Source organism: Vespula pensylvanica, chromosome 10 (assembly GCF_014466175.1).
Source record: "Vespula pensylvanica isolate Volc-1 chromosome 10, ASM1446617v1, whole genome shotgun sequence".
Classification (NCBI taxonomy): domain Eukaryota; kingdom Metazoa; phylum Arthropoda; class Insecta; order Hymenoptera; family Vespidae; genus Vespula; species Vespula pensylvanica.
In genome coordinates this window covers 8,061,582-8,087,844 of record NC_057694.1, presented here as the reverse complement: position 1 = coordinate 8,087,844, position 26,263 = coordinate 8,061,582, and the positions used below count along the sequence as shown (strand labels likewise).

Here is a 26,263-nt window from a genome sequence, read left to right as displayed (position 1 = left end):
GAGAGAGAGAGAGAGAGAGAGAAAGAGAGAGAGAGAGAGAGAGAGAGAAAAAGAATCGTACTTCGCATGTGAGTTTGTGCAAACGATGTACTCCACGTCGTCGTTAAACGGATTTAAAAACGCAAAAGCCGATGTCCTCAACCACACCCAATCACGATTCTTAGCTCGAAATCTATACATCACAGAAACCACCTGTCCTTTCAGCTTCAAAACTAAATAAAAAATTATTGTTGCGTTTAGACACGTATTGTGCAATTTTCGTACGTACAACGTTGAAAGATATCGCGTTACCTTGCTCGAAGCTTTCACGCATATGGGTTTCATCCTCCGGATGAAAGAATTGATAGCATTTATGCCCTAAAAGTTCCGAGGGCGTATACCCCAATATTCCACCGACTCTTTGGTCCACGAAGGTAAACGTACCTTCCGCAGAGTGACGTGAAATAAATTCTAAAAGCATAGATCGCTGAACGTAACGCGGACCTCGTAGTCGAAAAAAGACGCAGAGAAGAAAGAGACGAAACAAATATTCTTACCGCTATTGCTATTGGAACCCGCTAAATCGTTCGTATTTGGTGTACTAGTAACCTGTAATCGCCCAATGGCGACGAGGCAGCAATGCGTAGATGCGCTTTCGTCCGTAACTACACCATCGGGTCCTGTTTGAACGGCCCCAGGCCCCCTGTCAGCTAGACCCACACCTGGTACACATGGGGGAACAAAATCACCTACAGCGTAAAACCGTGAATCAATAAACGATTCTTCCACTGATCGGTAACATAAAGATGTTACACAAATCTAAACTCTTAATCAGGAACTCTAACGAACATCGGGTCGCGTTGCCAAAACACGAATAAATGAAAGAACGGACGATGAAATTCAATGAAATTCCAAGGAAATGTAGCGTGAATATGAAATTCCACTTAATTTCCAATAGAGAGAGAGAGAGAGAGAGAGAGAGAGAGAGAGAAAGAGAGGCTGCTATTTTCCTTCGCTCGAAAGAAATATCGTCAGGTCAAAACGATTCTGCTTATTCCGAGGGATCGACGTGCCTCGGTTTATGTCCTTTCCGTGCGATCGCCGAGAGATGCTTAATTTATAGGAGGTATGTACAACATACGTCCTCGGTATCGGCGCATTCTACGAATCGTAGGTTCGTTCATATTCTCCGAGCACAACGCGTCTCCCTCGCTTTAAAATAGAAAGTTGGCGCTACGTCGCACTGTCGCGACCGTTATGTCGTGTCGCCGATTACGATGAAATATTGGAAGACGAACTCACCGGTGGGGGGCCAATTTTTGATGTACCCTGTACAATGAACAACAGCGTAATTTTGTCCATCCCGGGCGGGCGGACCTAACGAATTTCTTTGTTTTATACGATGAAGACCGTGAGCGGCTGCCATGTCACCCGACGTTTGTAGATTTCCAACCTTCATTCGACAGATGAACCCCCTTCTCGAGCCCATGCACAATCTCATCGACGCTGTAACAATCGACGATGATACATACAGATTATAAGATAAGAGATTTAGTCGAAAGTTGGTTACTTCGTGATCGATCGGTCGGAATAATTTAACCGCCGACGAGCATTCACTTACATTGACCTTCTCTCTTGACCGTCCCGGTCTTGAGATCCAATACTCTTCCACCCTGCTGAGGTTCCGCGGCGCTTAGCTGTTCCCGTACTTTTTCGGTATCGTCCGGATGTACTTGCGAGTAAAGACTCGTCCCGTACCAATCGCTCTGCGTATAATTCAGAACGGGCGCGACAGAATCGGAAACGTAAATGATTCTACCGCTGTCGCAGCTCACGACGAAAAGGAATCCATCGGCGGCTTCCAGGATCAGATGTTTCAGCTCCTGATCCGTTAAAAAGGATGGTTTGTACGCGTTGTCCGTCGCCGTGTTTCCGGTCCCTGAAAGAGAGTCAACGATCGTAAAAAATAAAAACGAATCTTGGACCTTTCGAATGGCGAGGACATCGGCCCATTGGAAAAATAGAAAAAAAAAATCTTTCTCCGAGAAGATCGAATCGATTCTAAGGCGATCGGCTTAGGTGCGATAACTCGATCGGACGGTAAGCTCGCCGGAGGCTTCGAAGTACGCGAGAAGACGAGCGAAAGAGAAAGAGAAAGAGAGGGAAAGAGAAAGAGAGAAAAGACGATGGTGGTACCAAAAACGAGGACGGGGCACCTCGCCAGCGGAGGTAACTATCGAGGTGCAAGATCGGAATTGCAAAGCGGATGGGATCCAAAGAGACGGGGGAGAGAGCCTCGCGATGCGATCTTTACCCCGATATACGGAGAAATTCCGGGAAGAGGTACTTTAACGACTTCCAAACAAGATCTATGGAAGACCCCCGGTGACCTTCGTTACCATTACTTTCCACGTGGCGAGCGTCGAGACGCCTACGGCTCTTTCCACGGAGATTCCACCGGCTCGTTCCCTCGCATCGAATCATCTTCGGTTCGGACACGAAAAGCTATCTTCTTCTTTTCTTTCTTCTACAAAAATTCGACTCTCTACTATCCGCCCTTGAGGGAGGTTTCTTTGCCGAGATACGCTCTCCTTCTCTTTGTCTCCGACGAGCGTATACACCATCGTCGAATTCGCGAGCGAGGCCTCGAAAGAATTCGTTGGGACCGCGATTGATAAGAGCGGGTGAAGAGATGAGGAGGAGGAGCTGGTAGGTTGGATCGAAACGAATCGACGTAATCGTTCGAGAGCCGTTCGCGCGCGAGCCTTCGAACGGTTCTTTCACCGTCGTCGTTCGTCGGTAGACTTTTATCGCTACACGGCTCGTTAACAATCCGCAACCGGTGACGTAGAAGAAGAGAGAAAGAGAGAGAGAGAGAGAGAGAGAGAGAGAGAAAAGGCTCGAAAGCGTTCTTCGACTTTTGTAGATATCTATGTACCAAGTGCATCGTGCATCGAGCGGAGTTATGAGAGGAAGAGAGGAGAGGGTCGAGGAAGACGGCGTAAACGACCGTCGACACATCCCGGAGGCGATAGTCTCTTTCTCTCTCTCTCTCTCTCCCCCCTCTTTCTCCTCCCCCTCTCTTTCGCTCGCTCAGGTAAAGAGAAAGAAGGAAAAAGATAGGGAACGAAAGGAGAGAGGTCCCCTCTCTATCTCTCTTTTTTTTTCTCTGCGTTAAGCAATTTGTATTCAGCGGTTCTCTTGTCGGGAAAGAGGAGAAGTGGCTATAAACAATGCGACGCACCACCAATACTTAGGTGGAATCACGGCACGCACACACCACGCCTATGCGTGTCCGAAGGTAAAGGGACAGCCGACGATGGAGCAACTCCACCCATTCTTACACCGGAAGCATATATCGCGCTTTCTGCATTCGATATGACCGTAGTACGACGACGAAACCATCCGTGAGTTACGCTCGTTCCGGTACCTCCGAGAGAAAGAGAAAAAAAGAGGCTCGACTTTTTTTCCCCCCAGCTTTCCCGACGATCTCGAGAATACGTACGTACATCCTTTCTCGTGCTTCTTTTCTTTTTTTTTTGCGTTTTCTTTTTTCTTTTCTCCCGGATCAAAGTCCGGCGATTACGTCGTTGCCTTTGGGGTTGGCGTTTGCTTCTCCGTGGAAGAAAATCTTCGGAATTGGATTAGTCTGTTCCACTTTGTCATCTTAATGAACTGGATAAGGATCGGAATAAAATTTCTAATGGCAGCCCCGCTTGCAAATCGGTTTCCAACTTCTCGAGGTCTATATTAGTTGCCGTAATCGTTGAAGAGTTCGATAAGGAACAAAGTAGTACTCGGTTCTTAACGCGGAACGTGACGATTAAGTTACCATTGATGTTTGAATTATCCGGCACGGTCAACGAAATAACTTTCGGCAACGCGATCTTCGAGCTCGAACGAGGCGTCGATTAAATTACATAGATACATGCGACTCCGCTCGATACGACTCTCCCTTCTTCTCTATCTTTACGGTCATTGACTTTTAAAAACGACTTCGTCACAAGTCCCACGAGATGAGTTGCATCACACTTTTTACATATACATAATATCTTGCTTGTGGAGTGAATAATATCGCGCGCGCGCGAGCCCGCGCGTGAGCAAAATGTTAAACTTTAACATTTATTAAACGCGCATGAGAGCACTTGCCTTTTAGAATGAAATACTATCGAAATAAATGATAAATATAAACGAAGATCGGACTCACCTCTGAGAGCTTTCATATGTGCCACTGCCATCCTAAGTATCGTCAGTTTGTCCGGCTTCCTCGCAAGGGCCGAGCAGGTTGGTACCATGTCCGAGAGTTCGGTGATGTAGGCGGTCATCTTGTTCCGCCGCCGCCTTTCTATCTCGCAATGATTCTCCCTGCAGTAAGTTGCAAGAAAAAACCAAGGTAATTGCATAGCTCGAGGAAATACTTTACGTGCATACTTACCGAAATATTAACGCGCTAGAGCAGATTCGAATTCTCGAAGGAGAGAACGCGATCGAGAAATCTATTTTCCAAAACGATCATATACGTATGTACGTGCGTCCGAGATCGATTGGGCCAATAAATTCTCGTGGAACGGCTATAGTACACGTAGTAGTTTGTAAAGCATTCGGATTCGGCGAGATTCTACCCTGTTATTCTTTACCACGACGAGCATAGAAACTACGAACCAAATTCTAGTCTAAATTGACTGCCGAGGTAAGTTTTCCCTGCATGAAACGAACGTAGATCGATCTCGATAACGATTGTCGCCGAGTAATCGTTCCACGCGTGTTGCCATTTAATTCGCGATTATTTTCACGAAGAAAGTTTGCGTGGGTGCTCGAGGTTGTGCGTGCGCGTGAAGAGATCGATTCCCCGGAACGGCGACGGCGACGGCGACGGCGACGCCGACGACGCCGACAACGACGAGGAAAATCAAAAAGGATTAACGTTTCAGTCGATGTTAAAGGATATTATCGTGGTTCGATCTCTTAAGAAAAACTTTCTACGGGTAGAGAAGAATATAAATGAAAATAAAAAGGAAAGGATAAGGATCTAGGAGCGAGAACATCCGGGAGTGTTCAAAGACACATAACGTGGAAGGTCCACGATGGGCGAGCGAATACGCGCAAGAGAGAAGATCTCTCGTCGGGAGGTTCACGTGAATCCGTAACGCTCGTCGACATCACCGTTCCGTTGTTCCTTTCTTCGATTTCATTCTCTCTTTCTCTCACGGACATAAGAATAAATATCTATCTATCTATCTCTTTCTCTCTGTTAGAGGGCAGCGCTATTTAAAAGAGGCCACGGCGCTTAAAGCGCAAGTATAAAGCAGGCTACGTACGGTCCAGCGCGATGGAGGTTGCGAGCTATGGAAGGGCAAAAGGGAGGAGGAGGTGGAGGAGGAAGAGGAGAGAAGGAACGCGATCCAAGGAGGAGGACGGAGAACTCCTGGGTCAGAGGTCAGACGCTCCGAAGTTGCTCGCTCGCTTCGTAGGTCCGGGCAAGCGGATTGACTATACGGGGTGTACCGATAATCGCGCGAGCACCAAACGATACCGTGCGAATGCCGTCTTGTCCGAGATCCTTATCTACCTCTTTCGGTACAAGTTTATCCTTCTTTTTTGGCCCTCTCTCGACGACACTATCGTTTCTTATTTATTCCCTCTTTTTTTCCCCTTCTTTTTTCTTTTCCTTTCCTTTCTTTTCGTGTTTTTTTTTTTTTCTTTCCTTTTCTTTCCCCTCTAAACCAAGCAACGGGCTCTCAAACGGAGGCTAGCCTCAACGCGCACGATCTTATCGCGAGAAACTTTTCGATAGCTCGTACCTCGAAATAACGCCGATATTCGTTATCGCGATTGTTTGTAATCTTTCGAGTTCGTAGATCCACGAACGAAACGATTACGTTATTCGTCAAATAAATATCGATCCGATAAGAGGTAAGTTAGGTCGAACGTTTTCTTACGATGGATTAAAATAAAAGACGAAATATCGCCTATAGGTTTGTTAACTTTTGTCCCGTAGCGTATGTCCGCCTTCCTCCTTCTCGATTACCGCCCCAAAGGCAGTAAATACGTTGCCGAGCAAAATTTATGGCGCGCCATGCTGCCGTCTCACGCGCGATTATAACATCTTCGTTTGAAAATGATTTAAGCGACAACGATCGTATTCGTTCTTCGTCGAAGCACTCGCCTTCTCTTCTCCGTTCGTGCTTCACGGCATCTCTCTCCCTCTCTTTCGGCCGATAAATATGCACCGAGTCGTAATAACGCGTATTACCCCCACAAAATTCTGACCAAGTCTATCGAGTAGACTTTCTTCTTTCCCTTACTTTAGACGAAGTAGAACGACAAACAAATTTATTCCGCGGTTTATCGCGAGACTCGTAATCGCGCGCCACCGAAAATGCAGGCTTTCTGTATTAATGCCGAGGTCGAGAAGAAAATACGACCGTGGACCTCGGCCGAGAGAGGAAAAGACGTGGCTGAGGAAGAGGGAGAGAAAAGATAGAGCGGAGAAGTATAAAGAGGAAAAGAAGAGGAGGAGGAGGAGGAGAGTCGGGCGCCTTGCGGCGGGAGGCAGTAATTGCGTTATTAACTTAAAAGTGAGGTTCTTGAGCGCGGCCGCTCGCTCGCTTATTCGCGCGCGCGACATCAGAGTCGTTGCGGATCGCTCGAGCCATGAATCTTTTTTCCTTTCTTGTTTCTTTTCTTTTCTTTTTTTTTTTTTATCATTTTTTCTTTTTCTTTTTCTTTTTCCATCCTCTTTTCGATAACACGATGTATGCGTGTTTGTGTATCTGCAAAATGACAGTAGAGATTGCTTACAGAAAGCGACTCCACCCAGCCGCACGCGATCGCAGACGAGAAAAATTGTAGAATAATATATCCTTTCTCTCTCCTCTCGTGCGCGCTCCTCTCTCTCTCTCTCTCTCTCTTTCTCTCGATTTCGTTGAAAATAAAAGGATACTCCGTAGATTAGAGAAGAGTGAATTTAGCGGCAAAGCAAAGTTTTAATATCACCGAGATAGATAGGAGCAAAGAGGTGAAGAATGGAATCGAGATAGAGCGCGGTGTGGACGAAGTTAAAGGACGGTGCGCGTATAAGTACCTTATGTTCCCACGCTGGAGCAGCCTCGAGGGCTTCCCATTCCGCTATCGGCTCACATTGGTAGGTATCATGTAGGTATGTATGTATCTTGGTACTTGAGGAGGCATGTACAGGGTGTACCGGTAGAACATATTGGGGCCACGATTTCGTGAGACGAATTAACAATGTCGGGAGCGGCTACCAGAAAGGTGTCCACGCTACTCTCGCGGTCCCTTACACGCGACGAAAAACCGAACAAGATTCGATATATGCGTATAAGATACCTTTCCCGCTTCGAGGAGGAATCTCCGGCACGAAGGGCAACAACATTTTAACGAGTCTACCGAATCTTCTCGAGCCTGATACTCACCTCGCAAACCTCTCCTTGTCCTGCACATTGTCGTCCTCCAGTCTTCTATATTTACATCCACTAGTATCATCCTCGTCCGACCTGAAACACCAAGGGAAGGAAATGCCCGATTAAATTTCGCTTTTCCATCGAGGATACCGATGGCGCGCATTTTATTCGATTCTTTTTCTTTCTTCTTTGCAGGAAGCAACACGGATCGCGCCAATAATGCGTATATGTATACACAGGACGCGCGCGCGCACATATGTGCGCAACACGCCCGACGGTAGAAATATTATTAGAAATTCAAACGCACACGCAAACACAAGGATAAAAAACACGGGGAAACTTTTTAACAAGGAATACGTATGCGCGGACATGGACGAATTTAATTCTCGATACGCGAGTCGCGAGCGTAGATACTTTTTACGAGATACCTCCGTGCGCGCGCGTGTGCGAGCGTTGGACGTCAAGATGCGTGGTTGAACGATAAATTATTATACCGTTCGACGAGGAGACGAAGGAGAAAAGCTAGTTCGCAAAAAAGGAAGGAATAGTCGCGCGAATAGATGTCGCGTCATCGACGCGCGATACTATAATAGCTTCCGGATTACCAAACGCGAACTGCCCGATCCAAAATTGGCCTTCTGCTCTACTCCACCAAATCTGGATCACCTAACAGTAACACCACGATCAAAATTCGACGCATGGTGTCCTATTCTACACGATCCTCGACAAATTACCAATTAATTTCTTCCACTTCGAATCCTATCCCTACGCTGCCGAGATTCCTTCGAATCTTACGTTTCTTTTAACGCTGGCCCGAGACATCGATGAAACGTTCGTGCGATTACGAATCGCGAGAAGAATATTACTCCTCGTAAAAGTATCTGTCGAAAATATATCAAAGTATTCGCGACATGCGAATCCATAAAGTTTATTAATCAAAAATTAAAAAAATCGTCGAGAGAATTTCTCGCATCTCCGAAGGAAAGTTTCTTTACCTTTTCTTTCTCTCTTTCTCTCGACACATCGGGCCGTAATCGAAGAAACGCGAGAAGAATTGGAGCGAAATAATTCGGTTCGTCCCACTTTTTCCTTCCTTCCTGCGACATCGCCGATTCGATAGCGATGTTGAAGCTTATTCGACGTTCAAGACCTCGTTACCGCTTACACCCGGAAGAATATGGCAAAGCCCATAAGGGTCGCTCGCTACAATACGTGGAAAGATATCAGAAAAGAGAGAAAGAGAGAAAGAGAGAGAGAGAGAGAGAAAGGGAGAGAAAGGGGGAGAGAGAGGTGATGGACTCGGAGCGCAAAAGAGGGCACCGTAAATCCGTCACCGCCGTCTCATTATCGGTATCGAAGCTCGTGTTCGTTCTACCGACGCCGGTATTAACCGCTCGCTAGAAAATTATGCTCTCGTTCGGTCTGGCGAGAAAGAGAGATAGATAGAGCGAGCTGGAGAGCTCATAGAAATCCGGCCGATCGTCAGTCTATTGCACCGGTGCGCGCGGGTGATGTACGGTTCTGACCCTGAGCGAAAAAGCAAGATATCCCCTTACCGGTGCGCCCTCCTATCCCTACCACTTTTATTTTTACCCCCTCCACCCGCCATCGTGCTCTTTCTCTCGCTGTGGTGAACGCGCCATGCGGTGAAGCGGTGCCTCCCTCTCTTCACCTTTCTCATACCGTGGAGAACTCCGGAGGACCCGGTAGACGAGGAAAGTGGGGGTGTAGGGCCCGCAGCGAGTGTATCCGGGTACCTCCGTACCCACCGGTTCTCCCTTCGCTCTCCTACTCTATCTTCTCCTTCTTCTTCTTCTTCTTCTTCTCCTTCTCCTTCTTCTTCTCTGCAGCCCTCCAACGTACTTTTCTCCTCTTTTTCTTAGTCCCTTATGCGAAGGGAAGAGAGAGAGAGAGAGAGAGAGAGAGAGATGTACCCGGAGACTTATGGAGTACATAATGATGCGCCCCGCGGTATTATGTCGACTTAACAGATACGTATGAATCTTTCGTGAGAAAGAAGACGACTCGACGGCAAGTTTCTTTCGTCCATAGCATCGGTCGATCGAATACGGATGAAAAGTTCGCAGAGTTATGGCACTTTCTTCCCTTTTCTTCCATCGTACTACTCGTTAGCCCTGGCATTTATATCTTGCTACCCAATTCCAGAACGTGGCATTATAATCCGCGCCTTCGAATCGAAGAGAAAGTTTAAGCTTCAAAGCAGGTTCAACGCGGTGCTCCAATTGCGGCACCTTCCAGAAGGTTTTAGAAACGACCCGTGTAACGAGGAGCACGGAAGGTAAGCGTTAAAAACTCGCTCCTCTATCATTTTATTCTCGGCACCTACAAGTAAATCGCTCTTCTTCTTCTTCTTCTTCTTCTTCCTTCTCCTCCTCCTGTTGTAACTTCGTAAAACGTTCTTTGTATCTCGAAATAACGAAATCGCGAACGCGTACCTTATCCGGATTTTAGGTAATAAATCATACGGTGAATACGAAAACCGGCTTCATATCACGTACGCGCCGAGTTATAAGATGGCCCGTGTCGTTATGCGAGACGTTTTTGCATCGCGTATGCATCGTCCGACGGAAAGAAGATGCTCGTGCTCCAACTTGGATCCAGCACGAAATTCGAACGATCAAACATCAATGACTCGAGTTCGTCGAGTCGCCAAACTTTTACCTCTCCTCGCGAAATACTACTTTCCTAAAGAGAAATATCAATTATCGTTTATCATTTACCAATTACTCAACGTGACCTTTAGAGAATAGATATTATCTTCGTGAGCGCCGGTGGTTTGCGTCGTAAACCATACAAACTATGAAAAATTTCATTTGAAAAAGACAAACGAAAGCAGCGGTAGACAAACGCAGATACGAGAATATTGACCCTGCACGACACTAAATCAGCGATCGCAATAAACCATGACGTCGATGGCCTATTACAAGACTCGTAGAACGAGTTCACAGGATCGACGTCGATTCATAATTCGACTATACAACCGAAATGGATTTGGTAGCGTATCGAAAGGACGCTGACTGGCAGTCTTTATTTTATTTACGATCGACGACGGCAACGATCAAGTTTGCGACCTTCGAAATAAGATTCTTCCAAAGTAAGCGCCGGCACGATAGCGGATTACGGTCGTTCGGTCCTTGACATTGAACGATTTCGTGGAAAATTTGGTCGATCTTTAGACGTACCGTCGTACTTCTTCAAGGATAAGAAAAGAGCACCTTCTCCGTTTACCAAAGTTGCTCCATTTCTCCTGCTTTCGGCTCCTTCTTTCGTGAATTTCTATATATCCAAACAAAAGCCGTGGGAAACTAAGTATTAGATCTTTATCTCGCGTGCGTCTAAGCCGACTCTCTCATTGTAAAGACTTCGAGGCTAAAGGCGTACTGTTGTGCCACGTTGTTTCATGTTTCGCCGTACGTACGAACGTACTTACGAAACGAAGAGTTAAACGATCGCTTTTTTGTATTTCTTTCGACAAGCAGATTCCAAATGTCGGCATAGCATAGTTGGTCCGCTTAGTGGGCGGTAACGCTGATCTCACACGAGACAAACGCACGCTTTTACCGCCGGTAATTAGGCCTTCTAATTATCTCTTAAGGCTTACGCCACTCGGCGATATACTCGGTGGACGTGCCTGTAAATGACCCGACGCGACGGTTCGGCATTAAGAAAGAGATTAACGACCAAGTTTAAACGGTTCCGAGCGTTTCATCGAACGAGAATATTTCGAGTTTAATTACTCGATCGGTAAATAATTTCACGTAAACAATTTTTATAAATACGGGACAATACCTGTCTCGTAATAATACTTACTCCGTTCTTCGAAGATCAACAATTAAGAATATTTTCAAAATACGAGTGAGAGAGGGAGGGGAGAGAGAGAGAGAGAGAGAATGCCACGTGATGTGGCACGCCGTGTCCAAGTTACGGTGGCGCCTTTTTGCATTTTTCCATTCGACTCGAGAGTCACGACTTGACCCCTCTATTCCTTCTCTTCCTCTTTGTAACCGTTGTCCACGCTCGTCCTCGTACATTTGCGTTCGCCATTCCTTTACGTCCACGTGTGTTACATCTACCTTCTCTTCCTGTAGTCGTTTGGGACACTTGCACGTACATACGCACGTACATACATACATACATGCTACTCCGTCCTGCTGCCTTTCGAGAACAGGAGAACGAGCATCTACCCAGTGTACCTACGAAATGCGCGGTATTTTTCAGAAAGCTGTTTCTCCTCGCGCGGAATCTCATCGATTTCTTTGGCGGGAATAATTGAAACGTTTCAATACGAGCGATAGGCAAAAAACGCCAATAGCGTAACGCCTTCGCGTACAGAATCGCGCGATACAAATGTTTTCTCGACTTAAATGCGCTTTAGCGCTCGTTAAAAGTTCAAGTAGAAATGGAAAAAAAAAAAAAAAAGAAAAAATGCGAGTACGATGAAGTCGAGAGAACTCGATTCTTAGTTCGTCGCTTATAAAGTGTCGTCGCGAGCGTTACGACACGCGTCCTTGAACGTCCAGTTATTTCAAGTAGCATTTAACTATATAATTATGCAACGAATCATCGTATTTTAGCAGAGCTCGCCCGTGGGGTCCGTTGAAGCGAAGCGACGGTAGAACGCGTTCCGAGTCGATGGAATGACGGCGCCGATTGCTAATCTAACGTCTAAGCACGATGACGACGACTCTTGGCCGTTCGTTGCTTTTCTTTTCATTAGCCTGGTCAGGGGTGACGATGATACTCTCGCGGTGTATACAGTGTCGCATATTAAAGCAAGATCAGAGCATGGGGATTGGCGGTTCGGAGAAGGGGCGGTCCATCGGTCTCGAGAGCGGCTCGCGCGAGAGAACCGCTTCTCTCTCTCCGCTCTCTCTCTCTCTCTCTTTTCTCTCTCTTCCCCCCGACGATCTCTTATTGGTCACCGCCTCCACGATCGCTCCTCGATCGATCCTCGATCGCCGTCGCCTCCTAACAATCTTCTACGACTCGCGAGGGATCTCTCGAAAGACGAGATTTATCACATTTCTTCGAATTCTTCGCCTTCGTGTTAACGTCGTAATCGTCCCATTTTCCTTCCGTACGAAACTATCCTAAAGAAGTAGAAGAGGAACGGTATATCGACGATAATTGCCATTCTCGCGATAGTTGTCCTTCAAGTGTCGACCCCAGACTAGAAAAGCTTTAAACTCGTAATTGATCCCGATAAAAGAGATGCGAAGGAAGAAAAGGAAGAGTGGCGAGTGTTTCTTGCGAGCTGAAAGACGCGCGCGACCCTAGAAACGGAACCAATCGGGAGACCCGGCCGTTTTCACGCCTGAGAAAACCTTTATTGCTCAGGGCGTGTGTAACCTAGCTTCGAGCGGAAAGTCACGCGACTAAGGATACGAGGAAGAGGAAGCAAGAAATCCATCTAATTACGTTTACAACCGCGTAATCTTATGCGCCCTCTAACGAGACCCTTTTCTTACTTATTAATGACATTTTCTTTGCGAGCTGTTCCGAACTAATAAAAAATTTTGTTTTACACGAATCATCGTCGTCTCGCTTTATCCTTCGAACGATCTGAGATAAATGCGATTCGTTAGAGACGAAAGAAGGGAAGGAAAATTCTTTGGCGGTTTCGTTTGGATATCAGCGGCGAATAGCGCGCGCATTACCTCGTTTTATTTATGCTCGCGATGAAACGCACAATTGTAAGTTAAGAGTCCGTGTCGCACGCGTATGACCTAAATATGGATTTAATATCAGACGAGTGTATGAGGCGTTACTAATGGAAGATTCATTAAAAGGAAGATAATTCGACGATAGCGTGGTCGGAGCCGTATCAAACCGAAAAAAAAAGACAAAAAAAAAACATACTTTCCATTTTGATCCATCCAGTTCAACGATTCCTTCCACTCGCGGAATGCCACTTATTTTACATAGACGCTCGCGGCCGCAGCGATCGCGTGAAATAAATATATCTTTATCATTGCGATTTACATTTTTACAGGTTAATGCACCAGAAATCACCCGTGCTCCCTTTAATTAGTCGTTATAATATAATTAACGCTTCGCAGTGAGTTGTTAACGTGCAGAAATCAAAACACTGGCAAAGCTACGTACAGTGCGTAGGTATGCCTACCGACGATAATTGTACTGTATAAATGTACCGCGTGGAGATGATGGAGAGAGCAAACACACGATTTACATAGGACTTCCCGAAGAGAATGTAAAAAGAAACGATATCGCGATCGCGATCGCTGCTTAGAAAGAAGGCTACTCCGACTTGGAAATTCCCACTTCGAGCCAGTTGTCACGAACGTCGAGCATCTCGATGTAAACAAATAATATAGCCTGCTTTTTAAATGTTCAACATCCATGTAGAAAGAAAAAAAAGGAAAGAAAAAGGAAAAGAAAGAAGAAAAAAAAAAAAAGCACAAACAAAAGTTGGGTACACAGCTACGATTTTTAAATATATCCGCGAGAAATTGCATCTTGCGGATGCATTCCCGCATTTGCGGGAAACGGAAACACGATCGAAGAAAGTTAGACTTCATTAAATCTTAAATTATTTTCTATCTTCGCTTACAAGAAAATTATATAGTCCGTCCAAAGTAGCAGAATCTCTCCGTAAACGGAGAAGAGATATTTTCCCGACGTAACGACAAGACGACAAAGAGGAACGGACGTAGATAAAGCGTATAGGTAAACGAGTATTTTGGATTTTTGGGTTTTACACGACGGATTACGCAACAAGGTCGCGGTAATCGGCGCGTAAATGCGTGAACGATCACAAATCTCTGCTACGTGACGAATTCCTCGACGAGTGGGTTTTGTTTCGTGCTCGCACGTTCGATGCACGTGGTAGAGAGTAGAACGACCCGTGTAAACTCATCGTATTAGACACCCTGGCTACCCTTAATCTTCCTTCTTGTGTATTTTGCGGCTTGTTAGACGCGACGAGCCGCAAACGAGACCAGACGCGATGCACTTTATTAAACGTCAACTTTTCATTCCGTCACTCCGATTATTTCATTATCGTTTCATAACGTAGTTGTACGACGGCTTGACACTCGAAATTGTACGATTAGATATCGATCGTTTTATTACCTTTTTTTTTCTTTTTCTTAATTTTTTACTTTCTTTTCAAAGATCCGTCTGCATCAACGTCGATCGCTTCTAAAGTCATCTTTAGAAAGACTTAACGAGCCTTTAAAAAACGTAACGAACGGAGTTTGAAGCACGCGTTGGTTCGTTATAAGTAGACGATAAATGAAATCAGCGATCAGCGAGGCCAATGAAATATTCGCTGATAAATGTAATCTCTCGGGTATTGTACGTGCTCTCGTTTCTTCCTACGTAATACGGTCACTCTTGTACATGCATACATACGTACTTACGTACCGTACCGTACCGTACGTAATAATATACGAGCTGCGCCGTCATAACTATTTCTTCGCGCATATATGTATTTTTCTTGTGATCTCAATTTATTATCGTCGCGCGTGACCGCGCACCGCAATTCTGTTGTATGCATTTCACGATAACGTCAACTTTGTACCCGCTTTGTTATATTTTCGAGAAGATTATCGTTATCGTCGTTTCAATGGCTTACGCCAGAGTATCTTTTTCTTCAAGGTCGCCGAGGAAGTTCCTCCTTTTTTCTCTTCCTTCGTCCGCTTGTTTTTTCTTTTTTTCTTTTTTTCCTCCTTTTTTCCTTCCTTTCAACGGGGAATCGCGTTTTACGCGCGAAGAAAGCGTAAGTACGTATTTTACAATGAAATCGCAATTGTATTTCTTGATTATAATCTACTTGTTAATGTAAATAAAAAGTTGCTGACTTTGCAACAACAAAAACGTATGTTTGCCAAACAGCGATGATTGCACACCGTAAGTTAATAATAATCTCTTGCTCGAATACGTATACTTTCGTATAAAATGTTTTTAAGGTAAAGCGTAATCTGAAAACGCGACGTGAGAACTTGTTGCTTTTTTGTTTTTTTTTATTTAACGGTTAATAAATATTCAGTTTATGCAAGGATACTTCTCGTTATCGATTCACCGTTCTCGTGCTTTTGAGGCGCGCGGAAGGATCGGATTGGCTTGACGAGAATTCGCAGTCTTTTTTACGACAAGCTCGACGATAATAGAGCTATCTAGATTCACGGCCGACTCCTGTATTTTTCACGCGGACACGGAACATGTGCGTTCCGCGTATCGTTGCCTTTTCTTCGGAATATTTGAATCCCGATAATATGCGATAGGTACGATAACGTATTAATGAGGAATCGAAAAATTTCTTGGAAATTTGGAAATAATCGTCGCGAAAGAAGAATTTTCATTGCACATCGATAAACCAGCACGGTGCTTTAGAATCGCGACGTAGAAAAGTTTTAACGAGTTTCCTCGATTTCATCGTAAAAGCGGTCTCGAAAACTTTGCGAGCTTGTTTGCAAAATAGATTCATAAAATGATTACTTTTTATTGCATCTTGTAGAATACGGAATTACTCGGGGTAGATTAAGGTTAAAATACAATCGGCACAAATAAGTCACAATAAGGTGAATCGGCATAAGTAATCTTCGAAACGATCCGCAAATTTCTTCCGCTTGTCGACGGTCCGAGCGAAAGGCGAATCCGTAAGTACACCGCAAGCCTCTCAATTTCAATAAGCAATCGTAAGTACTTCGGTCACGACTCTCGATAACTAGATTGTTCGAGGCGAAGAACTCAGCCTCGAGTTCTTTCAATGATCGCTACGGAATAGATCTTTGACGATTCAAGAAGAAATCGTGCCTGTGGACGAAACCTTTACGGATAAACCTTAACATCGCATTTTTCTCGTGCCTCTTAATAAATGATTTTTATAAATACACGAACGCACGCCTGCATTATGCAGCTATTTCGCGTACTCGCGCCCGCCAAATTTTACGTAAAGATCTTAAACCGCTTTTTAAATTTTAATCGTACTTCGATTCTTTCTCACGACAATCACAATGCCTGTTCTCACTATTCTTATTAAAGCGACAATTGCTTGTCCGTTAACGTGCGTACCGCGTAATTACCGAGATACTTCATAATCATCAATATACGTAATTCGTTCTACGTAATTCGTGCCATACGTAATTTGTCCCTGTCTCACGTTCATCGTCACTTTCGACGTACCGATCTTCGCAATAAATAAAAGGATAAATTTTCTTAAAGCGAACTCTCTCTCTCTCTCTCTCTCTCTCTCTCTCTCTCTCTCTCTCTCTCTCTCTCCCTCTCTCTGTGGACGCAGTCCATCGATTCAACGTGCATGTCCAGTTTACCGCAAAAACCGCGTGCTATTTAAAAGTCCCAACCTTTCCCACGATTCTCCGCACGTTTATACGTACACGAGACGCGGGATCCTTTCGTCAAGAGTTTAAAACCCGCTTTGATATCAAAAGGGCCGACTTTTAACATCCCCCGGGAAAGCGATTTTAGTAGACGGACGATGTCGGTTTCGTGCTCCGAGGAGGCAGATGATCTCGAGACGATGATCCAGCGTGGCTGGAAAGAGGTTTTGCTCGAAACGCGATACTCATCTTTTTCTCTCTTCTGGGAGAGGCAAAGGGAGAAAAAAAGAAAACGGTTAGAGGCGCGTGGGAGACGAAGATTTACCTCCGTGTTTTCGACGACTGCTGAGAGTCCACGTGCGTCTGCTGTATGTGATGAGGCGATAGGTTGGGCCCGTAAGACAGAAGCTGACTTCCGCCGGTGGGGCAAGCGGCTGGCGGCGGTGGGGGTGGTGGGCCCAATTGGTAACTCACGCCGGAACCCGAGGGAGCGTAGTGCGAGGGTCCAGGTCCCGGGCCCAAACCGACCCCATACCCCGCACCTCCCGTACCACCCCCGTACATACCACTGCCACCGGGATATTCTATTTTGACGGCCTGTCTTCCACGATTTCGACGATCCAAAGACCCTCCAACGATTTCCTTATCATTAACTCATCTTATTGCGATTATCCCCCTCTTTACGAGGACATATCGTTCCTTCTCCGATGCCGATTCTATTATGACTCTTCGGTTAGATCAATACGGACTTTGCAAAGTTATATCCCACATACGTTTGCTGGCGCACTGGACACCTGTTACACGCTCGAGAACACACGCGCGTGCGTTCTCTCGATAGGAGTTTCGCGATACCTACGCGACGGCCGAAGGGTGCTCCGCAGGAAGTCGTAATATCAAAGCGCCAGCTAACTCGGATTCCTTCCCTTTCCGAGAAATCTTTCGATTTGCCGTATGAACGGCTACCGATATCTTCGTGCTTGAAACTTTGCTTTCCAATCTTCGACCGGTGTATTCTTTGTCCTTCCCAAGTCGAATTCAAATGATACATTAATCGTTCAAATACTTGGAGCGTTATATCTCTTTCCAAGGATCTTCAAGGACAAAACAATTTTTTTTTTTATTAAATAAAACGAGGATTCTCTCTACGAAGGCTGCTTTTACATCTACTCGATATTATCGTTGCGACCTTTCGACCTCGGCTGCGATGATTCTCATTATTGCGCACTGTGGCTTACGGCCGATATTGCATGAATTTCCTCCATTTCCAGCGAATAGCTAGTGCCGATTTTTAGGCGTAAATCTTTCTACGCTACGAACACTTTTTTCATATTCGATTCGCGACTATCGTCCTTGTTTCGCGAATATTTCATGGTCGTTTTCGTATCAACGGTTTTGGAAAAATATGAATTTGCTTGAAAAGAACGTTCGTCGATCCAGATCGATTCGCGCAACAACGTTGAGTCGCTTTCGACACTGACAATTTTGATGCCAATTTCGAAACGCCTAATATTCAGTCACTTTCGCAAGAGAATATCAACGGTTCGATTTTAAACGATGCTTAACGATATTCGTCAGAAAACAATCGTGTAGGATTCCAAAGCTCTTCTTTACTCTTGATTCGAAACTCCTGGCGAATTACGTCCGAGCTTATAGCAGCTATTCTTCCACCACTTCATTCTACAACCACTTTCAACGAACTCACGAGGGAAGCTCACCAAAGATCTGTCGTTTCAGCGTCGAGCCAATGCAAAGTTCCTCCAAATGTTTATATCGAAGAAGGTACGACAAGAAAGAGGGGGAAGAGAAAAAGAGATGGAGAAAGAGCAAGAGTGGAATAAGGAGAATGAGAAAGCGTGAGTGAGTAAGTGAGAGAGTGAGTGAGTGAGAGAGAGAGAGAGAGAGAGAGAGAGAGAGAGAGAGAGAGAGAGAGAAGAGGAGAAACTTTCGCGTCGACGGAATTTGAGTTTTCCGTTGGAATCGTAAATCCCGAATCTACTTAGACGAGGGCGCGAGACGCGCGTCGTTTAAACTTGGCACGAGGCATCGTAAGCGACAACGAATACCACCGAACACGTTGGAGATGATTTCGTCCAGAGCATTCGCCCGGATCGATCGCTACATCGATCGCTTCGATCGCGACCGAACTAAGAACGCGACGTACATTCGGATAGCAACGACAACGAGGAGGAAACGCGGAAGAAGCACTAATACGTAAGAACGGACGGACGAGGAATCTACCGAGATCTACCGAGTGATCTACCGAGAGATCGACCGAGAGATCGAGGGACGGATGGGTCGTCGACTAGTCACCACCCACAACTCGCCAGTGACTGATTCCACCATAGCCGTATAATGTGCCGCCGTGGTATACCCCGGTAAGGACTATCACTTCTCCCACCAGAGAGCGGAACAGCCACCGTATAAAGCACGACTTTTAACCGGGATGCCTTCGTCCCTCCTGGTGGTAGCAACGGAACGAACGCGCCTTCTCTCTCCGTAACGATGACCCCTCCTCGCACACTTCTTTTCTTTTACGTATTCCCCCGACTACCTTTTCTTTTTCTCCTACCCGACACGATCCTACGAAATTATCGGCTCTACGTTTATAGCGCTTTAACGTTCGGACGAATCTATCGACTATCGCGAGTTCTTCTTCTTCTTCTTCTTCTTTCGCTTCGTCTTTCTTTTGGTTCGCGATCTTTTTTTCTATATCCGTATCGAATAAAAACAAAAATATCAATTTCACAACGTTGGATGGTTTCTTGGTACTGAAGGTCAACCGAGTTTACCAGATCGAAACGATTCGGCCAGGTGTGGAAAAGTATTTTCAAGAAAAAGGCCTGCTGCCACTAAGGTAAAAGTCCACGACGATTACGATAACGAAACGTTTCTTGCACAATGTCGCAATAAAACAGCGACGGCGTAAAGAAATATTACCAAATATTACCAACATCGTCGAACGACGAATTACTTGCCGCGTAGCAAACATCCTTATTTCGGTCGATCGATCTTCGTGGAATCTTACAAAAAATAACTAATGATTTACTCAGTCGTATCCTTCTAAAACTTTATTCAATCTGTGTGTTTTTTGTCCTTGTTACTATTCAGACTTTTTTCTTTTTATTTTCGTTTCCAATCGAACATTTTCAAGTGCACAAAATGTTTTAGCTTAGCCATCTTGTCGGGTGTAGATAGCAAAGATCGATAAAACATTTTAGATCTCCATTATCGATCATTATCGCTGCACGTTTCGATACGGTTGCAAAAATATAATCACTATATCAAGTACAAATGTGACTGTTCGAAAAATACATCGTGATGTAGATATTAGAACTAATTATTAGAATTATCGAGTATACGTGTACTTAGTCATAAAGCGTACTTGACCATGCTGACAGCTGATACATTTTAGTAGATATTATATCACTTAATATTATCGCATGCTTTTGAAATGAACTGTTGTATATATATATATATATATATATATATATATATACACACATATATATAGACGGAGAAATTTTGACTTATAACCTCAATTACAGGTAATACGAACAACTTCGCGTACAATATTTTGTCAATAAGATCGTTTGCTAGTTAAAAACAATATATAATAGATAACATCTCGTTCGATAACATATCCAATACGTTTCAGTAAACAACAAATTTCTTATGAGTTGTTAATAGTATTATAGTATGAAAAACATAATATTTATTGAAGAACAATTATTAGCCTTTTGAGAGATCTCGATATACGCTGCTTTAAGAACTTACAAGGAAAATCATATTCTATAAAATATAATTATTTGAAGAGACTTAAAATATATCATTCTTTGAAAATTGTCAACATTTTGACTTACCCTATGTGAATAGAACCGCACTTCTGCGCCATTTTGCTTTGATCACTCCCTGTAATTATAAAAGACTTAATTAACTCGCTTATCAAATTCTGTAAATCAAGTAACAATGAATCACTTAAAACAAATATAAAATATATAAATATTTCTTTATAGTCGTATATTTCTTACTGCTATACTGATATAACTCCACAGACTTTATCATATATGACGCAATGAATACGTATGAAGAATAGAAACTTATAAAGTTTTATATCTTACAAATTTATTCAAGTATAACCTAAGTAAATTAGATTTGTTACAAATTAAATTCACTTTTCTATTGGTATAAACTGATACGATAACATGCTCAAATTAATATAAGTTATCAAAGGAAATATCTTTCAAATATCAATTGATAAGATTGTATTTTATAAACAATACAACATTGTATGCTATCTAATAGCATACAGAAAGAAGCAATATTGTTATTGCATGATTATTGACTTTATGTTGTGTCGTATAAGTTTTACGGAAATAAATAATTTGATTAGAGTAGGTTATAAATACGTATAAAAGAATTTATAACAAGCTATATATAAAGGATAAATTACTTTATGAGTCTTAGGATAAATATAAGCATCCTTGTAAAAGAAATAAAGACTTATAACATACGACGAATGTGCTCGTTTCGAAAAATCAAACGATTATACTTTAAAACGTATCAAATTGAAACGAAACGGACGGCGAAAGTAGATGCACATAATTTTGGCTGAAACGTATTTCATGTATTTCTCATACAAGTTAGAGAAACTATGTTAGGAAAAGCATGGAGAGCGTCAAACATTGTATAGACGACGTTTACCTGGTATAGAATGAGCGATCGTGGATACAGTAGTGAACATCCAGTTTGAATTTTTTCCTTACACCGTTTGTACAAAATATCTGGACTACAGCCAATCGTTTTTGGGAATATTACTCAGCTCCTACACTCCACTAATATCAAAACTGGGTGTTTACACTCAGCAGTCGCGCCATTTTGAAGTTTTATTCGGGAATTTTATTTTTGCTTGGACCTCTGAATACGATTTCAATGGAAGGAAAATTTCATCGAATAGGACGCTATCTGGCGGGACATTGGTACAAACATACGTTCCTACTAAAATGAAGTCGTAATTCCGTTGATATAACAGAACTTAAGAATAACGATAATAAATTCTATAAATATATTTAATGAAGATAAAAGTAATTGATGTTGCAAAAAACTTATAGATTGGAAATTAATTAGCAGATTAGTGATTTAGAGATGAGAAATGAATAAATTGCGCCGTTCGTTGGTAAATGGAACGTAATGACTTAAAAATTATAAGAGTATTATTCATAAATGGATATAACTTCGATACCTACAATTATATTAGCCTATAATTACATAGCGTAGTCAGTGCATAATATTTCCTTAATTTTTACGGTAACAATTTGCCTTGTTAGCGCGCGAACGATAACTTATGATGGCTGCGATATGATTGGTCGTTGTATTTTGTGCCGGTAACTACGTGAGTAAAAGAATATAGTTAAAATTTATTCGTCGCACAGTTGTGATGTTTGATAATATTATTTATAAGGACGATTAAATTGAAAGTAAAAAAAAAAAGGAATAATTAGATATTCCATCAGTACGCGTTATCTTCTTTTTTTTTTCATTGATAGATCGCAACTCGAAATTTTAGATTATTATTTTCGCTATCATTATTTATTATTACTACTCATCATTTCTGTAAAATTACTATCATATTTCACTGTCATTAAACCGATACACGATATTCACTCGATTAAATTTTTTAACGGACTACGTCGATTTTGACGCTTTATTAGTGTTATTATTGCTCGTTCATAAGCCATAGCTCTATATTTAAAATTTGTGCCTAATAATTCGACGCGATTCCGAAATATCATTTGCAAAGAAATATTTATAAAAGATTGTACGATTTTAAATATTACAACTTATTAGTTTAGGTTTCTAAACTATATCATGAAAGTACATATTATATCGAGAATTTGTCATAGTTTAGATAAACATGTAGTATTAGGAAGGATGAATTATTTATATTGTCAAGTAACTTCCACACAGGCTAGGTCAATTTTTTCTTCGTCACAGTCTCATGAAAAACTGACCTCTTGTCAACAAGGATAACCAGAAGATAACAAGAAGTACATTCGATCGCAAGTTCTCTCACGTATACCAATAACAATTTATTATTAATATAGCAGTAATTTAAAGTTCTGTGAAAAGTGTAAAATCCAGTGCTGCGATTTTCCATCCCGAAGGTGTTAAAATTATTTAGTACATTATTGATACACATTGTTATTGCTTGATACGATGGAAGATGAAATTATTACGTTAATTCTTGAAAATAATCGCTTTGAAGTCGATAAAAAAAGACTTATTAACAAAAGTCATTATTTCCATTGCCTTTTCTCTCCAAATTTTTACGACTCGCAAAACAAAGAACATATTATAAATTATGATATTACTTCATCTATGTTACAGGTTAATATATAGTTTCTGTGTATAATATTTAATCGATTGTTCGTTATTTGTTCATCATTTACTAGTTGAGATTATTTTGTTTCTTAGAATTTTATTGAGTGGATTCATGACGATGAAAGAGTATTAATTGAACTTTGTTATTTCATTAAATCTTCAATGGTGAAGTATAAAACAGATAATTTTATAGATCTTTTAAATTTATTACAATTGGCTGTACTTTTCATGGCTGACGATTTAATAAGCGATATAACTGATACTATCATATTATATTGGTTGAATCCGGAAAAGGTAATTGATGTCTGGTTATTGGCACAAGAGTTGGCTATAAGTTTATTGACTGATGTCTGTTTGTCAGTATGCTTAGATCGTTTTATGGATTTACCCATTAATTCTTTGATCGAGCTACCTATTAACAATCTCAAACAGTTAATTGAAAATATTAATGTTAGGTCAACAACAAAATATTCGCATTATGTATTGCACGAGTGGATGGATCATAATACAGTAAGTTCGTTATTTATTTGTGTACTTTTTATTTATAAATTTTATTGGAAGGAATATTTTTTTTTTTAATGGATTTGTTCAGGCTTCTACAATTAATAATAGTATAATAAATATACCATTGACAAAGAAATCTAAATTTGTACAATATATAATTGGATATAAATTAGAAAATCTTAGTAATAAGAAAGGATATATTTATTGTTGGGATGGTATACAGTTATCTGAGTTAATAGAACTAAAATATCTAAAATGTTCTGGGAAGGATCTGATAGGTTCGCAAGTTACTGGCAGAGGTATGTATATTATAAAAATGATAAAAAATGTTGTAAAAAATATTTCTTTAAATATCCATGCAATTTACCTTATCTTTCTTCAGGATTTAATATATATCTTGTTGGCGGAGAATATGGTTTAGGAACTGGTCAATTTAATCAAATAATTTGGCGATATTGCCTTATAACTAAAAAATGGTATTATTTTGGAAGGTGAATGATCATATTGTAAACTCCATAGTGAATCATTATTTACGTTTACTTTCTAATATGTACGTTTTTAGACTTCCTAGCCCAAGAAGACATATGATTGCTGGATTTTTAAGTAATTGTATGATTGTGGTGGGTGGTGTAGGACGTCATCGTTTAAAACTATCGTCAGTTGATATGTTTAATATACATACAGGTAAATTAAGTTATTAAATAGGATATACGTGTGTGTGTGTGTATATATACATATACATATATATATGTATGTATATATATATATATATATATATATATATATATATATGTATATTATATTTCACAATGCATCAAATGGATATTTGTAGGTAAATGGGCAAAAACTGCAGATGTACCTGAATGTTTTACTGAAGTGCCACATTATAGTATCATGAAAAAAAAATTATTTTTATTGAGATCATCTCTTTATATATTCTATCCTGAACTTGAATCGTGGAAGACTATTATCTTAGAGAATATTCCTTTGCCTATAGCACATCATTTTATGGCATATGGACTCGTAATATTTATGATTAGTAAGTGAGAAAATTGAAGATATACAACGTATATGAAAATAAAAATTAATCACTAATATGAAATAATATTTGTAGGAGATAACGATATAGTTTTGTCCAGAATTAGTAATATACAAGAAAAAATATGTGATGATTGCTTAAAATTGTACAAAGATCATGCAATGATACATACTATGAGTAATGTGTATCCTTCAATAGGTTTATTCATTCCTGGCATAGGTTTTATATCGATATTATCTAAAAAATGTCAATCATGTAGTTATTCATATCTAGAAACAGACAATAGAACAAGAAATAATCCACAGGAACTAATTTTAGATCCTAGGCTAGGAAGTTTTGATACAATTGATCCAAAAACATTGTACGAGGTATCCATATTAGGTAACTTGTAATATACTTTTTTATTATAATTAATACTTTAACACCAATGTTAAGTTTAGCTTCAATTAAAGTAGATAAGATATGAGAATTATTTTGAATATAACATTCATTATGAAGGAATATAAAAAGATAGAAAGTTTTCTTAGAAATATTTGCAAATAAAAATAAATGTTAATAGTATTTTTTAATCATAAGTTTTTTATTTATCATAAATTTTGTAATGGAAGCAGTCTTCAAACAAGTATAACACGACAGTGCGTTTAATTATATGGAATAAAGAAGTGTTTTGGCAATGCCATTACAAGTTAACGCATTCCGATAAAATTATTTCGTTGTTTAGGTGAATAGAGGATGCTGGCCATTTTATCGGAATTAATAACTCTTCCAGGCATATTGATGTCAGACTGCCTCTACGCACCGTTGTGTACTTAAAAGTATGCTAAATCGTGTGTACAGCGAAGCTCATATTAGCGTATAGGTTGCGCGTGCTATTCGTGATGTTTGACGCGTTTATTTGTTTACGTTTAAACGACAATTTATGCGACATGACAAGCACACAGAAAAAAAAAAACACAATGTATGTTTTTTTAACAATTTACGTATAACGAATAACGACTGTATCGTTATTTTGACAATGTGATTTGTTTGCAGGCTAAGTATTTTAAACGCGATGTATCGCGTACAGTAGAATCTCGATTATTCGAATTTCCTATCATCCGAAAGTTTCGTTACCTGAATCTCTATTAACCGAACTCCACCCGAATATCCATGTTCCCCTTTACCACCCTCTCACCCTTATTTAGATAAACGAGGTTCTACTGTATTTCGGAATTGTGTCTGCTTTACGTTTCTTCCGTGCACATTAACGGCATTCTTTCTTTTTACATTTCGTGTTTTTTGATATAGATTATAATCGATGAAAAGTATTCACGTTCATTTAGAAAGCATTCTAAATTGCAAATTGCAGATGTATATTAAAACTGATTTCTAAAAAAGACCGTAATATAAATTGTTGTAAAAGTAATAATTTTGAGTTTAGAGATCGCCGGGATTAGTGACGTTTAGAGCAAAGGCTGCATTAGTTTCGCCTTTTTTGCCAATTGCACGTGCTATGTATTGTCCCACGTCACTAGCCGTACATGCCTTAATACCTAGTTCAAACGATTTATCACCGTCTGAACTGAAAGAGTATTTGCTGCTGGTCTCAGGGAGCGCCTTACCATCCTTTAACCAAGTTA

At 41.5% G+C, this 26,263-nt stretch overlaps 3 protein-coding genes across 27 annotated transcripts in view; 1 reads left to right on the top strand and 2 right to left on the bottom strand.

Moving 5' to 3' along the window:
- The window catches only part of LOC122632599 (aryl hydrocarbon receptor nuclear translocator homolog), a 23,979-nt gene extending 2,324 nt beyond the window's left edge, over positions 1 to 21,655 (bottom strand). Inside the window, exons 1-9 of one of the 8 annotated variants that reach the window (XM_043819611.1) lie at positions 21,425 to 21,655; positions 20,584 to 20,632; positions 7,413 to 7,493; positions 4,187 to 4,344; positions 1,601 to 1,918; positions 1,282 to 1,485; positions 537 to 728; positions 292 to 450; positions 62 to 212 (exon numbers count right to left, since the gene is read on the bottom strand). In XM_043819611.1, the coding sequence (XP_043675546.1) occupies positions 62 to 212; positions 292 to 450; positions 537 to 728; positions 1,282 to 1,485; positions 1,601 to 1,918; positions 4,187 to 4,344; positions 7,413 to 7,493; positions 20,584 to 20,632; positions 21,425 to 21,464 (1,352 nt within the window). In that variant the 5' untranslated portion in view covers positions 21,465 to 21,655. Of the gene's footprint in view, positions 1 to 61; positions 213 to 291; positions 451 to 536; positions 729 to 1,281; positions 1,486 to 1,600; positions 1,919 to 4,186; positions 4,348 to 7,412; positions 7,494 to 8,395; positions 8,566 to 13,280; positions 13,742 to 17,048; positions 18,596 to 20,583; positions 20,633 to 21,424 lie in introns of those variants that run through there. The other 7 variants (XM_043819610.1, XM_043819608.1, XM_043819606.1 and 4 more) reach the window with 7 other exon arrangements.
- Positions 18,635 to 25,601, top strand: LOC122632604. Of its 2 annotated transcripts, XM_043819630.1 has the most exons (8): positions 18,635 to 19,577; positions 22,715 to 23,107; positions 23,195 to 23,611; positions 23,694 to 23,904; positions 23,988 to 24,096; positions 24,168 to 24,289; positions 24,438 to 24,644; positions 24,720 to 25,601. In XM_043819630.1, the coding sequence occupies exons 2-8, from the start codon at positions 22,937 to 22,939 to the stop codon at positions 25,034 to 25,036; spliced, it is 1,554 nt and encodes a 517-aa protein (XP_043675565.1). In that variant the 5' UTR covers positions 18,635 to 19,577; positions 22,715 to 22,936; the 3' UTR covers positions 25,037 to 25,601. The 2 variants fall into 2 exon arrangements, with proteins under 2 accessions (XP_043675565.1, XP_043675566.1); XM_043819631.1 differs by lacking the exons at positions 18,635 to 19,577; positions 22,715 to 23,107 and having other exon boundaries at positions 23,254 to 23,395; positions 23,463 to 23,611.
- LOC122632595 (twitchin) overlaps positions 25,204 to 26,263 on the bottom strand; it is a 64,362-nt gene continuing 63,302 nt past the window's right edge. For all 17 annotated transcript variants that reach the window (XM_043819572.1, XM_043819573.1, XM_043819575.1 and 14 more), the window contains one exon: positions 25,204 to 26,263. In XM_043819572.1, coding sequence (XP_043675507.1) covers positions 26,061 to 26,263 — 203 coding nt within the window. In that variant the 3' untranslated portion in view covers positions 25,204 to 26,060.

Coding starts and splice junctions, on each gene's coding strand:
- LOC122632604 (XM_043819630.1), top strand. CDS start 22,937: ATGGAAGATGAAATTATTACGTTAATTCTTGAAAATAATCGCTTTGAA. Junction 23,905..23,987: donor TTCGCAAGTTACTGGCAGAG/GTATGTATATTA, acceptor ATCTTTCTTCAG/GATTTAATATATATCTTGTT. Junction 24,645..24,719: donor ACTCGTAATATTTATGATTA/GTAAGTGAGAAA, acceptor TAATATTTGTAG/GAGATAACGATATAGTTTTG.